Raw genomic sequence first — 13,457 nt, 5'->3', positions numbered from 1 at the left:
ACGTTTTTTGTCTCTAGCCTATACTTATAAGATATACAAAAATATGGGTGGCTCTCTCTACTGTCCAATCACCTGTCTCCAACCAACAGGTGTGTCACTACAAAATGGCTCCCTTTCTGCTAAATAAACATCCTCTCAGGTTCCACTTAAAACCTTATCAAAGTCATAATTCTTCATATACTACAGTATTTGGCCCCAGGTGTTTTTTATCAACTTCCACAAGAAATATAAGCTATAAAATAACAAAATGTTGAACTATTTCTTCATTGTTTCTTCAAAGTCTCTTTCATCAATAACGCTTTTCATGATTTTTGTATTCATTATTATTTAATTTAAAATGTTCTGTGTGTCCGTAATATCACTTTACACCCTGTTAGTTTGTTGTAAATCCTAGAGCAACAAGACTCGTGAGAGTCTCAGCCTTCAACAGATGGGTCATGTTAGTGTGTAGCCCAAACCGTTCGGACGCTACAGACAGACGTTGGCAGAAGAGACTGTACCGACTTCAGACGAGTCTCAGCTAACAATAGAGTGGTATCATAATAGTTTGTTGGCCAAACCGTTCGGACGCTACAGTCGGTTTTGTGAGAAGACCAATTTTCGGGATGTCTCATGGTCTGACAAACACCTCTCTAGCTCTGCCCTCTTTCACCACAGATGCGTATCAGATGGGTGATATTAGAGGATGTGGTGCATTGAGATGCAGCCCATGCAAAAAAACAGACATCTCTTGCTTAAATAGATGGATTTTGATGAGGATTTATTTCTTATGTTAACTACTTTAGGCTCTCTAGAGCACGTTAGATACATTCTGTCGGAGGTGGTTTAAACTGCATTCTAATGTCGACTTTGCTTATGGAAAACCATATCATGCGAAGGTTTTTACACATGCTCAGTTCTTGGGTCTCGAGTGGAAATTTTGAAAATGGAAGTTATGGAACTCCATCATGTGCTTCTGTTATGAGGAAAACTCCACAATGAAACAGACATTAAATGTGGAGAATGATAGATCTGTTGGCCATCAAGTAGCATATTCATTGTTATGCCTGTCTAGGCTACTGTAGCCTGCCATTTTATACTATAAATATGTTGAAATGACTGGAGTCGTTGCAAATCATTTTGTGCCACTTGTGTAGCCAACCTGGAGCTGGCAAACAGATGTAATAAATAGCCTTTAACTTCAGTTTATTGTTGTTGTAGCCTTGTGTTATTATGTAATTAATAATGGCCGTGTTTAGTTAATTCAATTGGAAGTTATCAAGTGTCACCATGGTCACAGTTCTATCTCAATTGCTGATCAGATTTTAGAATGCATTAGATTGAAGGTAACAGTCAGCCAGATTAGGCTACAGGTAAAAAAATAACCTGGCTGTTGTTGACAAGCACAGGCCTATTCAGTTCATATCCATATTATTAATATTTGATTCATTGATTGAAATTACGACCCCATCCTCAGTAGCCTATTCCAGCAGGCTACTGGGCAACAGAAGCACTTCCTACCTCAACATCGTCTTGCTATTCATGTTAAATAAATGAATCTGTCAATTTCAACTAAGCAAGCTGCTAAATCATTCAGCTTACATCTTGCCTACATCTTGCCCAGGCTACTGGAGGCTATCTGAAATAAGATGTTGGCCTATCAGGGGCTATGATTTGGCCTAGTTTTCAGGCCTTGTTGGTGGGTTTTGAGGTGTCATTGGGCTCGAAAAAGTAATTGCATTAAATAACCTGACTGTTTGGATGTGTCTGTTAGTTAATGTTTTATTTCTGAGAGATCATGAATAAAAGAGAACAATGGATATTCAATAATTAGTTGTCACTGTGTTCACCACAACCAACATGCTGCATCTCTGTTTAGGGGTCAGTGGTCTAAAATGAGTCTTTCTGGGGAGAGAGAGGAGGTGGGCCCTGCCTCTAAAATGAGTCTCTCTGGGGAGAGAGAGGAGGGGGGCCCTGCCTCTAAAATGAGTCAATCTGGGGAGAGAGAGGAGGGGGGCCCTGCCTCTAAAATGAGTCTCTCTGGGGAACATGACACCAAAACTAAGAGGTGAGCTGAAAATATTGTTTAAGAATTTATATTAGAAAATGCTATATAGGAGAAAAGAAAATCACATTTGTGATTTTTCATCAGAAATGATTACTAATAGGTACCTTCAATGTAACTATTGTAGATTTTAGATGTGATTTAAAACCATTGTTTAGCTGGAATGTAATGTTCGTATCCTGTATATTTGACTGTGATACGTGGTTATCTCACCTAGCTACCTTAAGATGAATGCATTTACAGATGCCATATCTTAATTTGACCCAGTTTCTCACAGCAGGAACATAATCCTGCAGCAATAGCAAATGTGTATTTTTCGGTGGATTATAATTAAGGGATATTTTCTGTAGGGGTTCATACATTTTTCATCAGGGAAAATCAAGTCTGACATTTTAAAGTGGAAATTACACACTTTAGACACCTTTATAAAGCCTTGTAGTGGTTTAATAATTTCTTTAAACAATAAAAGCTAATTGACCAACATTTCTGAAAATGGATATATAGCGTTTTGGAATGAAACTCTTCTTTCCCCATCTGAGCTCAGAGTAGATGAGAGATGTAATATTTGTCTCTGTTGTGTTGAAGTCCAATCAAGCAGGAGAGACCAGCCTCCCCTGTACCCAGCTGTGTGTCCATGAAGAGTGACAAGTCTATGAATCCTCCTATATCCTTCAGAGAGGGAGACTTTTCTACTGAACAAAGGTAAGAAGAACTCATGGGTCATGGTCAGTGAGTTAAACAACACTGTCTCTAGTCATTTCTCCTCTCCCATTTTCCCATTTATTTTTGTTGTTTTCATAATCCATAGGCTAAACCTTTTTTCCATTTTCATAGTCCTGAAACAATATTAAACTAACACAACATTCCCTCCCTGTGTGTGTGTGTGTGTGTGTGTGTGTGTGTGTGTGTGTGTGTGTGTGTGTGTGTGTGTGTGTGTGCACTCCCTGGATGAGGAGATCTAATCTGATGTTTTGTCCACAGAAACCAACAGGAGAGATCAGAGTCAGAGATTCTCAGTGGTCAGTTTTCCCAGAGTCATCAAACAGACCTGGCCTCCATATTCAGTGTATGTGGTCCTGTTATGTACATTTGTTTTTGTTTACCTCAAGTAAAGTTGATCTGTCAATCATTCATTCATGTGTTAATGAGAAAGCATTTCTTCTCTTGCTTAACTTATTTACTTTATTTATTTCAGTTGCTTGAAGAGAATATTATGACATTTGTGAAGAACGAGCTGAAGATGTTCAAGAGGATTCTTAGTCCAGAACTCCCAGAAGGATTTGAGAGTCAGAAGCAGGATGAGGAAGTGGTGGATGCTGAAGATGAGAAGCAGGAGAGCAGTGCCAGAGAGGGGGCTCTGAAGATCACACTGCACGTCCTGAGGAAAATGAACCAGAAGGAGCTTGCTGACACACTGGAGAAAAGTAAGAGCTGTCTGCCTCATGTTGAATGCTGTTTTAGAACATTTAAAAGCTGTAGCTAAAGTACAGCTAAAGTAGCTGTGTAACTCAATGATATTGTAGCAGCCTTAACACAACACCTAGTGACCTCATCAAGTAGCAGAAGAATGTGTTGTGTTGTGTGAGAGAGAGAGAGAGAGAGAGAGAGAGAGAGAGAGAGAGAGAGAGAGAGAGAGAGAGAGAGAGAGAGAGAGAGAGAGAGAGAGAGAGAGAGAGAGATCATAATAATGTAATCAGTCACACCAGTCTGTAATGCATTATGAAAACATGTATACAGTCAGTTAAGCAAAAAAAATATTATAATTTAAAATGTCATAACAGTCCTAGAATACTGTAGGCTTTAAAACATACGTAATATTAATATCCTCTGTGTTATTTCTTCATTCAGATGAGCTTGCTGTGATTTGCCAACGTGAACTCAAATCTAATCTAAAGAAGAAGTTTCAATGTGTATTTGAGGGGATCGCTAAACAAGGAAACCCAACACTTCTCAATAAGATCTACACAGAGCTCTACATCACAGAGGGTGGAACAGGAGAGGTCAATAATGAACATGAGCTGAGACCGATTGAGACAACAACCAGGAAACAAGCAAGACCAGAGACTGCAGTCAAATGTAACGAAATCTTCAAACCCTTAACTGGACAAGACAAACTCATCAGAACTGTGCTGACAAAGGGATTCGCTGGCATTGGAAAAACAGTCTCTGTGCAGAAGTTCATTCTGGACTGGGCTGAAGGAAAAGCAAATCAGGATGTCCAATTTGTATTTTCATTCCCTTTTCGGGAGCTGAATTTGATGAACAGGGAAAAAAACACTTTCATTGAACTTCTCAATCACTTCTCAATGGAAACCAAAGAATCAAGAATCTCCAACTACGACAAGTACAAAGTTCTGTTCATCTTTGATGGTCTGGATGAGTGCCGACTGCCCCTAGACTTCCAGAAGAACAAGATATGTTGTGACGTCACAGAGTCAACCTCAGTGGATGTTCTGCTGACAAATCTCATCAAGGGAGATCTGCTTCCCTCTGCTATCCTCTGGGTAACTACCCGACCTGCAGCAGCCAATAAGATCCCTTCAGGGTGTGTTGACCAGGTGACAGAGGTACGAGGGTTCAATGACCCACAGAAGGAGGAGTACTTCAGGAAGACATTCAGTAATCAGGACCTGGCCAGCAGAATCATCTCACACATAAAGACATCAAGGAGCCTCCACATCATGTGCCACATTCCAGTCTTCTGTTGGATTTCTGCAATAGTCCTTGAACCCATGCTGAAACATAAGAGAGAAGAGATGCCCAAGACTCTGACTGAGATGTACTCACACCTTGTGGAGTTTCATACAAAACAGAAGAATGAAAAGTATATTGGGAAAGAAGAGACAGGTCCACACTGGAATAAAGAGAGCATTCTGTCACTGGGAAAACTGGCTTTTCAACAGCTTGTGAATGGCAATCTGATTTTTTATGAAAAAGACCTGAAAGATGCTGGCATTGATGTCAATGAAGCCTCAGTGTACTCAGGATTGTGCACACAGCTCTTTAAAGAGGAATGTGGGCTGTACCAGGACAAGGTGTACTGCTTCGTGCATCTGAGCATTCAGGAGTTTCTGGCTGCTGTATATGTGTTCCTCTCATTCATCAACAACAATGAGAATCTAATGGATGAACCTCAATCAACGGCCAGCAACTTTTCTTCGCTGTTCAGAGACTACAAGCCTGAAGTTACTGTCTACAAGAGTGCTGTGGATAAAGCCTTACAAAGTCAGACGGGAAACCTGGACCTGTTCCTCCGCTTCCTTCTGGGCCTCTCACTGGAGTCCAATCAGAAGCACTTACGAGGTCTACTGGCAAAGACAAGAAGCAGCTCACAGAGCCATGAAGAAACAGTCAACTACATCAAGGAGAAGATCAGGGAGAATCCCTCTACAGAGAGGTGCATCAATCTGTTCCACTGTCTGAATGAACTGAATGACCATTCTCTAGTGGAGGAGATCCAAAGCTACCTGAGATCTGGAAGTCTCTCAGAAGACAAACTGTCACCTGCACAGTGGTCAGCTCTGGTCTTTGTGTTGCTGACTTCAGAAAAGGAGCTGGATGTGTTTGACCTGAAGAAATACTCCAGATCAGAGGAAGGTCTTCTGAGGCTGCTGCCAGTGGTCAAAGCCTCCAGAGCTGCTCTGTGAGTACATAAAATGACATTTAAGTACTAATCATCAGGAAGAAATATTCAGTTTAGAGAAATATATGTATTATTGAAAAACATATTGAATCAATGCATTGATGTTCACATTAGTATAACAATATGACCATACAATTCTAGGAGACGGAAGATGAATCTATATGTTGTTTGAGAGAATAAACCAAATGCATCTGCCATTGTCCTTCTACACTACTGGTTAAATTAACAGTGTGTTTGTGAAATTATGATGATCTCTCTGTCAGGCTGTCAGGCTGTGGAGTCACAGAGGAAGGCTGTGCTTCTCTGGTCTCAGCTCTGAAGTCAAACCCCTCACACCTGAGAGAGCTGGATCTGAGTAACAATGACCTGAAGGATTCAGGAGTGAAGCTGCTCTCTGCTGGACTGGGGAATCCCCACTGTAAACTGGAGACTCTGAGGTCAGTATTCCTGTAGTTGGTCAACAAGTGATAACTGTTCACCAGATCCACATGTGTTTACCTGGCACACATAGTCCACACCATATGTGTTTGGACAGTGAAGTTTACAGTTTTAAATTTGGCGCTATGCTCCAGCATTTTGGATTTGAGATAGTAAGTTTCATATTAGGAGACAGTATATAATGTCACCTTTTATTTGAGGATATTTTCATACATATCTGTGTTACTGTTTAGAAATGAAAGCACTTTATGTATCTAGTTCTCCCATTTGAAAAAGTCGTAATAATTTGGACATATTAACTTATATTGTATTAAAGTAGTCATAAGTTTAGTATTTGGTCCCATATTCCTTACCTGCAGTGATTACATCAAGCTTGTGATTCTACAAACTTGTTGAATGCATTTGCAGTTTGTCTTGGTTGTGTTTTGGATGATGTTTTTCCTAATATAAACTGAATGGTGAATAATGTCCTGTCATTTTGGAGTCACTTCTTTTGTATTGTAAGTAAGAATAGAAGATGTTTCTGGACACTTTTACGTTCATGTGGACGCTACCATGATTATGAATAATCATGAATGAATCGTGAGTGATGATGAATGAGAAAGTTATAGAGGAACAAGGATCATACCCAATCTGTTATTGGTAATGGTGAGAGGTTAGCATGTTTTGTTGTAACCTCTGTAACTTTCTCACTCATTATTATTCATGATTCATTCATGATTTTACTTAATCATGGCATCATCAGGATTCCTTTAGTAGTGTTTAGAAACCTGTTATCTACTCACTTAGACAGAAATTTACTCCAGTCATCATCCACCATTCAGTTACTATTGGGCAAAACATAACCCAAAACACAACCAAAACGAACTGTAAATGCAACCAATGAGTTTAGAACAAAATACTAAACTTTGAACTACTTTAATACACTATTAGTGAATTGGTCAGAATACTTATGACTTCTTCAAATGGGGGGACTAGATACATAAAGTGCTTCATTTCTAAACAGTGAAACAGATATGTATTAAAATACCCTCAAATAAAAGGTGACATTATATACTGTCACCTCATATCAAACATTTGATCTCAAATCCAAAATGCTGGAGTATAGAGCCAAATGTAAAATGTTAGTTTCACTGTCAAAATAGATATGGTCTGGACTGTATACTCAATACAATCTAAATCTGATACCTCACTGTCTGTCTTTTGACTGATACTGCTTTTTAAACTGCTCTGGTCAGTCTACTCAAATATTTGTAACATGCATTTTTTTATCTGCAGGCAATACTTTCATAATTTGTTTGTCATTTATAATAATGAAACATCCATTTATGAATAGATATGGCAGGTTTCAGGACACATTTAATCAGTGCATTGATGTTCACATTAGTATAACAATATGACCATACAATTCTAGGAGACGGAAGATGAATCTATATGTTGTTTGAGAGAATAAACCAAATGCATCTGCCATTGTCCTTCTACACTACTGGTTAAATTAACAGTGTGTTTGTGAAATCATGATGATCTCTCTGTCAGGCTGTCAGGCTGTGGAGTCACAGAGGAAGGCTGTGCTTCTCTGGTCTCAGCTCTGAAGTCAAACCCCTCACACCTGAGAGAGCTGGATCTGAGTAACAATGACCTGAAGGATTCAGGAGTGAAGCTGCTCTCTGCTGGACTGGGGAATCCCCACTGTAAACTGGAGACTCTGAGGTCAGTATTCCTGTAGTTGGTCAACAAGTGACAACTGTTCACCAGATCCACATGTGTTTACCAGGCACACATAGTCCACACCATATGTGTTTGGACAGTGAAGCTTACAGTTTTAAATTTGAGATAGAATGTTTCATATTAGGCAACAGTACAGAATGTCACCTTTTATTTAAAGGTATTCATATATATATATATTTTACCGTTTAGAAATGAAAGCACTTTATGTATCTAGTTCTCCCATTTGAAAAAGTTGTAATAATTTGGACATATTCACTTATAATGTATTAAAGTAGTCATAAGTTTAGTATTTGGTCCCATATTCCTTACCCACAGTGATTACATCAAGCTTGTGATTCTACAAACTTGTTGAATGCATTTGCAGTTTGTCTTGGTTGTGTTTTGGATGATGTTTTTCCCAATAGAAACTGAATGGTGAATACTGTCCTGTCATTTTGGAGTCACTTCTTTTGTATTGTCAGTAAGAATAGAAGATGTTTCTGAACACTTCTACATTCATGTGGATGCTACCATGATTATGAATAATCATGAATGAATCGTGAATGATGATGAATGAGAAAATTACAGAGGAACAAGGATCATACCCCCTCTGTTATTGGTAATGGTGAGAGGTTAGCATGTTTTGTTGTAGCCTCTGTAACTCTCTCACTCATTATTATTCATGATTCATTCATGATATTTCTTAATCATAGCATCATCAGGATTAATTCAGTAGTGTTTAGAAACATGTTATCTACTCACAGAAAAAAAGTGCTTTAATTTCTAAACGGTGAAACAGATATGTATTAAAATACCCTCAAATAAAAGGTGACATTATATACTGTCACCTCATATGAAACATTTGATCTCAAATCCAAAATGCTGGAGTACAGAGCCACATTTAAAATGTTATCTTCACTGTCAAAATAGATATGGTGTGGACTGTATACTCAATACAATCTAAATCTGATACCTCACTGTCTGTCTTTTGACTGATATTGCTTTTTAAACTGCTCTGGTCAGTCTACTCAAATATTTGTACTATACATGTTTCTCTCTACAAGCAATATTATGATAATTTCTAATAATGATACATTCATTTATGAATAGAGATGTCAGGGTACAGGACACTGATATATCTGAATATGTTGAAAAAATATACTGCCACTATTTTCACCACCAAAGAATAGCAGTGTGATTTTAATATGATTTGACTCTTTGCAGGCTGTCAGGCTGTCTAGTCACAGAGGAAGGCTGTGCTTCTCTGGACTCAGCTCTGAAGTCAAACCCCTCACACCTGAGAGAGCTGGATCTGAGCTACAATCACCCAGGAGACTCAGGAGTCAGACTGCTCTCTGCTGGACTGGAGGATCCACACTGCAGACTGGAGAAACTCAAGTATGTAGAGGGTTTATGTCAATGTTCATATCAGACATGTTGGAGTTATCAGGCTAGTTAAGACAAACATTCTGACCACCACTTGGACTAAGTTATATAAAGACTGTGTGTGTGTGTATGTGTGTGTGGGTACAGTTTGTGTGTGTGTCCAGTGTGTCCTGTGTGTGTCCAGTGTGTTTGTGTGTGTTTGTGTGTGCACGTGTATCAGTACACACACTGGACACACACACACTCACACTGGACAAACACACACAAACACACTGGACACACACACACATTGGACACAAATACACACACACACACACTGGACACCCTGGACATACACACACACACACACACACACACACAAACACACAAACTGGACACACACACACACACACACACTCACACTGGACAAACACACACACACACTGGACACACACACAAACACACTGGACACACACACAAACACACTGGACACAAACACACACACACACTCACACATTGGACACACACTGGACACACACACATACTGGACTCACACACACACTGGACACATACACACACACATACTGGACTCACACACACACACACACACACACACACACAAACACACTGGACACACACACACACTTGACAGACAAACACACACACACTGAACACACACACAAACACACTGGACACACACACAAACACACTGGACACACACACACTCACTCACTCACACTGGACACACACACACACACACACACACTCACACTGGACACACACACACATTGGACACACACTGGACACACACACACATACTGGACTCACAAACACACTGGACACACACACATACTGGACTCACACACACACACACACACACACACAAACACACTGGACACACACACACACACACACACACACATTGGACACACACAAACACACTGGACACACACACACACACATTTGACACACACTGGACACACACACATACTGGACTCACACACACACACACACACACTGGACACAAACACACACACACTGGACACCCTGGAGACACACACACACACACACACACACACACGCTGAACACACACACACACACTGGACACACACACACACAATAACACTGGATACACACACAAACACACTAGACACACACACACACACACACTCACACTGGACACACACACACACACACTTGACAGACAAACACACACACAAACTGAACACACACACTGGACCCACACACGCACACTCTGGACACAGACACACACACACACTGGACACACACACACACACACACACTAGACACACACACATATACACACTGGGCACACACAAAGATGACACAAACTGAACACACACACACAAACACACACACTCTGGGCACACACACACACACTGGACACACACACACACGACACACACACACTGGACACACACACACATACACACTGGGCACACACAAAGAGGACACACACACAAACTGAACACACACAGACAAACACACACACACACTGGACACACACACACACACACTGGACACACACACACACTGGACACACACAAACTGGACACACACACACACAAACAGGACACACACACACTGGACACACACACATACCACACACACACTGGAGACACACACACACACACACACACATACACACAGACACACACACACTGGACACACACATTCTTACCACCGCTTGTACAAAGTTATATGCTGAATGTGTCTGTGAGTGTGTGTGTGTGTGTGTGTGTGTGTGTGTGTGTGTGTGTGTGTGTGTGTGTGTGTGTGTGTGTGTGTGTGTGTGTGTGTGTGTGTGTGTGTGTGTGTGAGAGTATCCCTCAATGACTGTCTGTTCTTCTGCTTACCGCTACAGTGTGGAACATTGTGGAGAGAACACAATGAAACCTGGACTTAGAAAATGTGAGTGTTGACTGCTGTGAAGAATATGACTAAGAATAAGTCTTAATTCAAGTGAAGTCAAAGTCAAAGACCACCATCATTACTTACTTGGTCATATTAAATATCAGCTGTAGTTCTACAGAAGCACAAATCAGGGACACCAAAGTTTACAAAGAGTTGCGTTGACAATGTGTGTGTCTGTGTATGTGTGTGTATAATTAATGGGAATAAGTGTGTTTTATATTACCATACAGTATAACATATGATCATTGAACAAGTCTCAAGTTACCTTAACTTCTCCTTTTGATACCTAGAAACATCTACATTAAATGAATTAGTGAAAAGTGAGTTAACATTCTAATGTGAATGATGATGATTTCTAATATTGTGTCTGGTTTCATCCATCAGATGTCTGTGATCTCACACTGGACCCAAACACATTTTACAGACACCTCTCTCTGTCTGAGGAGAACAGAAAGGTGTCACATAGGGGAGGGTACCAGCCGTATCCTGATCACCCAGAGAGATTTGAGGACTGTGGACAGGTGCTGTGTAGAGAGGGTCTGACTGGGCGCTGTTACTGGGAGGTAGAGTGGAGTGGGCACAGGGTTGATATAGGAGTGACATATAAAGGAATCCGCAGGAGAGAAGTGGGTAGTGACTGTTGGCTTGGATGTAATGACAAGTCCTGGAGTCTGATCTGCTCTGACAACAGTTACTCTGCCTGTCACAATAAGAAGTCCACTACCATAGACGTCCCCTCCTCCAGCTCCCACAGAGTAGGAGTGTATCTGGACTGGCCAGCCGGCACTCTGTCCTTCTACAGAGTCTCCTCTGACACACTGACCCACCTGTACACATTCCACTCCACATTCACTGAGTCCCTCTATCCAGGGTTTCATCTTTGGTATGATGGCGCCTCAGTTTCCCTGTGTCAGGTGGTCTCTGTGTCAAACACAACATGATGTTTCACTCTGATCATGGTCATGTTCAGTAAGACACACTGGAGCAACAATGTTGAATATCTCTCTAGTGTGTAAACATATATTGTAAATATTCATGAATACACACTTTTATTTTTTATTTATTTATTTCACCTTTATTTAACCAGGTAAGCCAGTTGAGAACAAGTTCTCATTTACAACTGCAACCTGGCCAAGATAAAGCAAAGCAGTACGATAAAAACAACAACACAGAGTTACATATGGGGTAAAACAAAACATAAAGTCAAAAAATACAACAGAAAATATATATACAGTGTGTGCAAATGTAGTAAGTTATGGAGGTAAGGCAATAAATAGGCTATAGTGCAAAATAGTTACAATTTCGTATTAACACTGGAGTGATAGAATGTGCAGAAGATGATGTGCAAATAGAGATACTGGGGTGCAAATGAGCAAAATAAATAACAATATGGGGATGAGGTAGTTGGGTGGGCTAATTTCAGATGGTCTGTGTACAGGTGCAGTGATCGGTAAGGTGCTCTGACAACTGATGCTTAAAGTTAGTGAGGTAGATAAGAGTCTCCAGCTTCAGAGATTTATGCAGTTCGTTCCAGTCATTGGCAGCAGAGCACTGGAAGGAATAGCGGCCAAAGGAGGTGTTGGCTTTGGGGATGACCAGTGAGATATACCTGCTGGAGCGCAGACTACGGGTGGGTGTTGCTATGGTGACCAGTGAGCTAAGATAAGACAGGGATTTGCCTAGCAGTGATTTATAGATGGCCTGGAGCCAGTGGGTTTGACGACGAATATGTAGTGAGGGCCATTGAAGTTGACAGACATTGTCAACTAGAGTCATTCATTAATAGAATGAATCACCACACTGTGTTGTAAAAACTGGTTTCATTTAGAAATCATTGATCTTGTTGTTATTGGGCTTCTTGGAGTTTGTAAATATTGTTGTCTGTATAATGTTTATTTGTCAAAATCTTGACACAACAATCTTGTTTCTGTATGAACTCAATTCCACTGAATGAAATGTACATGTGACATATGTGACTAATAAAGGTTCATCAAACAGATGAAAGAAGAGGTTGAAATGTTGTAATATTGATCAGAATATGGCAGTACAGGAAATGGAATACAGTACTAGGGGTTGTGTTCAGTACATAGAAATGGGTCTTATTCAGGTGAAGAGGAAGGCTTTATGTCACATGTCTCTCCCTCTCCCCCTCTCTGGCGCTAGACGTCACCGGTCTACTAACCACCGGTCCTGGCAACCCATCATTAGACTCACCTGGCAACCTTCATTACTCACACCTGTTCCTCAACATTACACACACCTGGCAACCTACAATACTCACACCTGCTCCTCAACATTAGAACCACCTGGCAACCTTCATTACT

General features: G+C 40.5%; 1 protein-coding gene across 1 annotated transcript in view; it reads left to right on the top strand.

Moving 5' to 3' along the window:
- The window catches only part of LOC311114826 (NLR family CARD domain-containing protein 3-like), a gene marked incomplete at its 5' end in the record, with an annotated part of 35,906 nt that extends 23,117 nt beyond the window's left edge, over window positions 1–12,789 (top strand). The window contains 8 exons of the mRNA XM_084190058.1: window positions 2,630–2,746; window positions 3,026–3,110; window positions 3,240–3,468; window positions 3,893–5,687; window positions 5,951–6,107; window positions 9,061–9,230; window positions 11,084–11,130; window positions 11,518–12,789. Of these exons, the coding sequence (XP_084046184.1) occupies window positions 2,630–2,746; window positions 3,026–3,110; window positions 3,240–3,468; window positions 3,893–5,687; window positions 5,951–6,107; window positions 9,061–9,230; window positions 11,084–11,130; window positions 11,518–12,074 (3,157 nt within the window). The 3' untranslated portion in view covers window positions 12,075–12,789. The remainder of the gene's footprint in view (window positions 1–2,629; window positions 2,747–3,025; window positions 3,111–3,239; window positions 3,469–3,892; window positions 5,688–5,950; window positions 6,108–9,060; window positions 9,231–11,083; window positions 11,131–11,517) is intronic.
- Window positions 12,790–13,457: the final 668 nt, after the last annotated feature.

Source organism: Coregonus lavaretus (assembly GCF_964263955.1).
Source record: "Coregonus lavaretus genome assembly, contig: HAP1_SCAFFOLD_233, whole genome shotgun sequence".
In the NCBI taxonomy this organism is placed as follows: domain Eukaryota; kingdom Metazoa; phylum Chordata; class Actinopteri; order Salmoniformes; family Salmonidae; genus Coregonus; species Coregonus lavaretus.
Note: the sequence above shows the minus strand (reverse complement) of the source record. Positions and strands in the feature narration are given on the sequence as shown.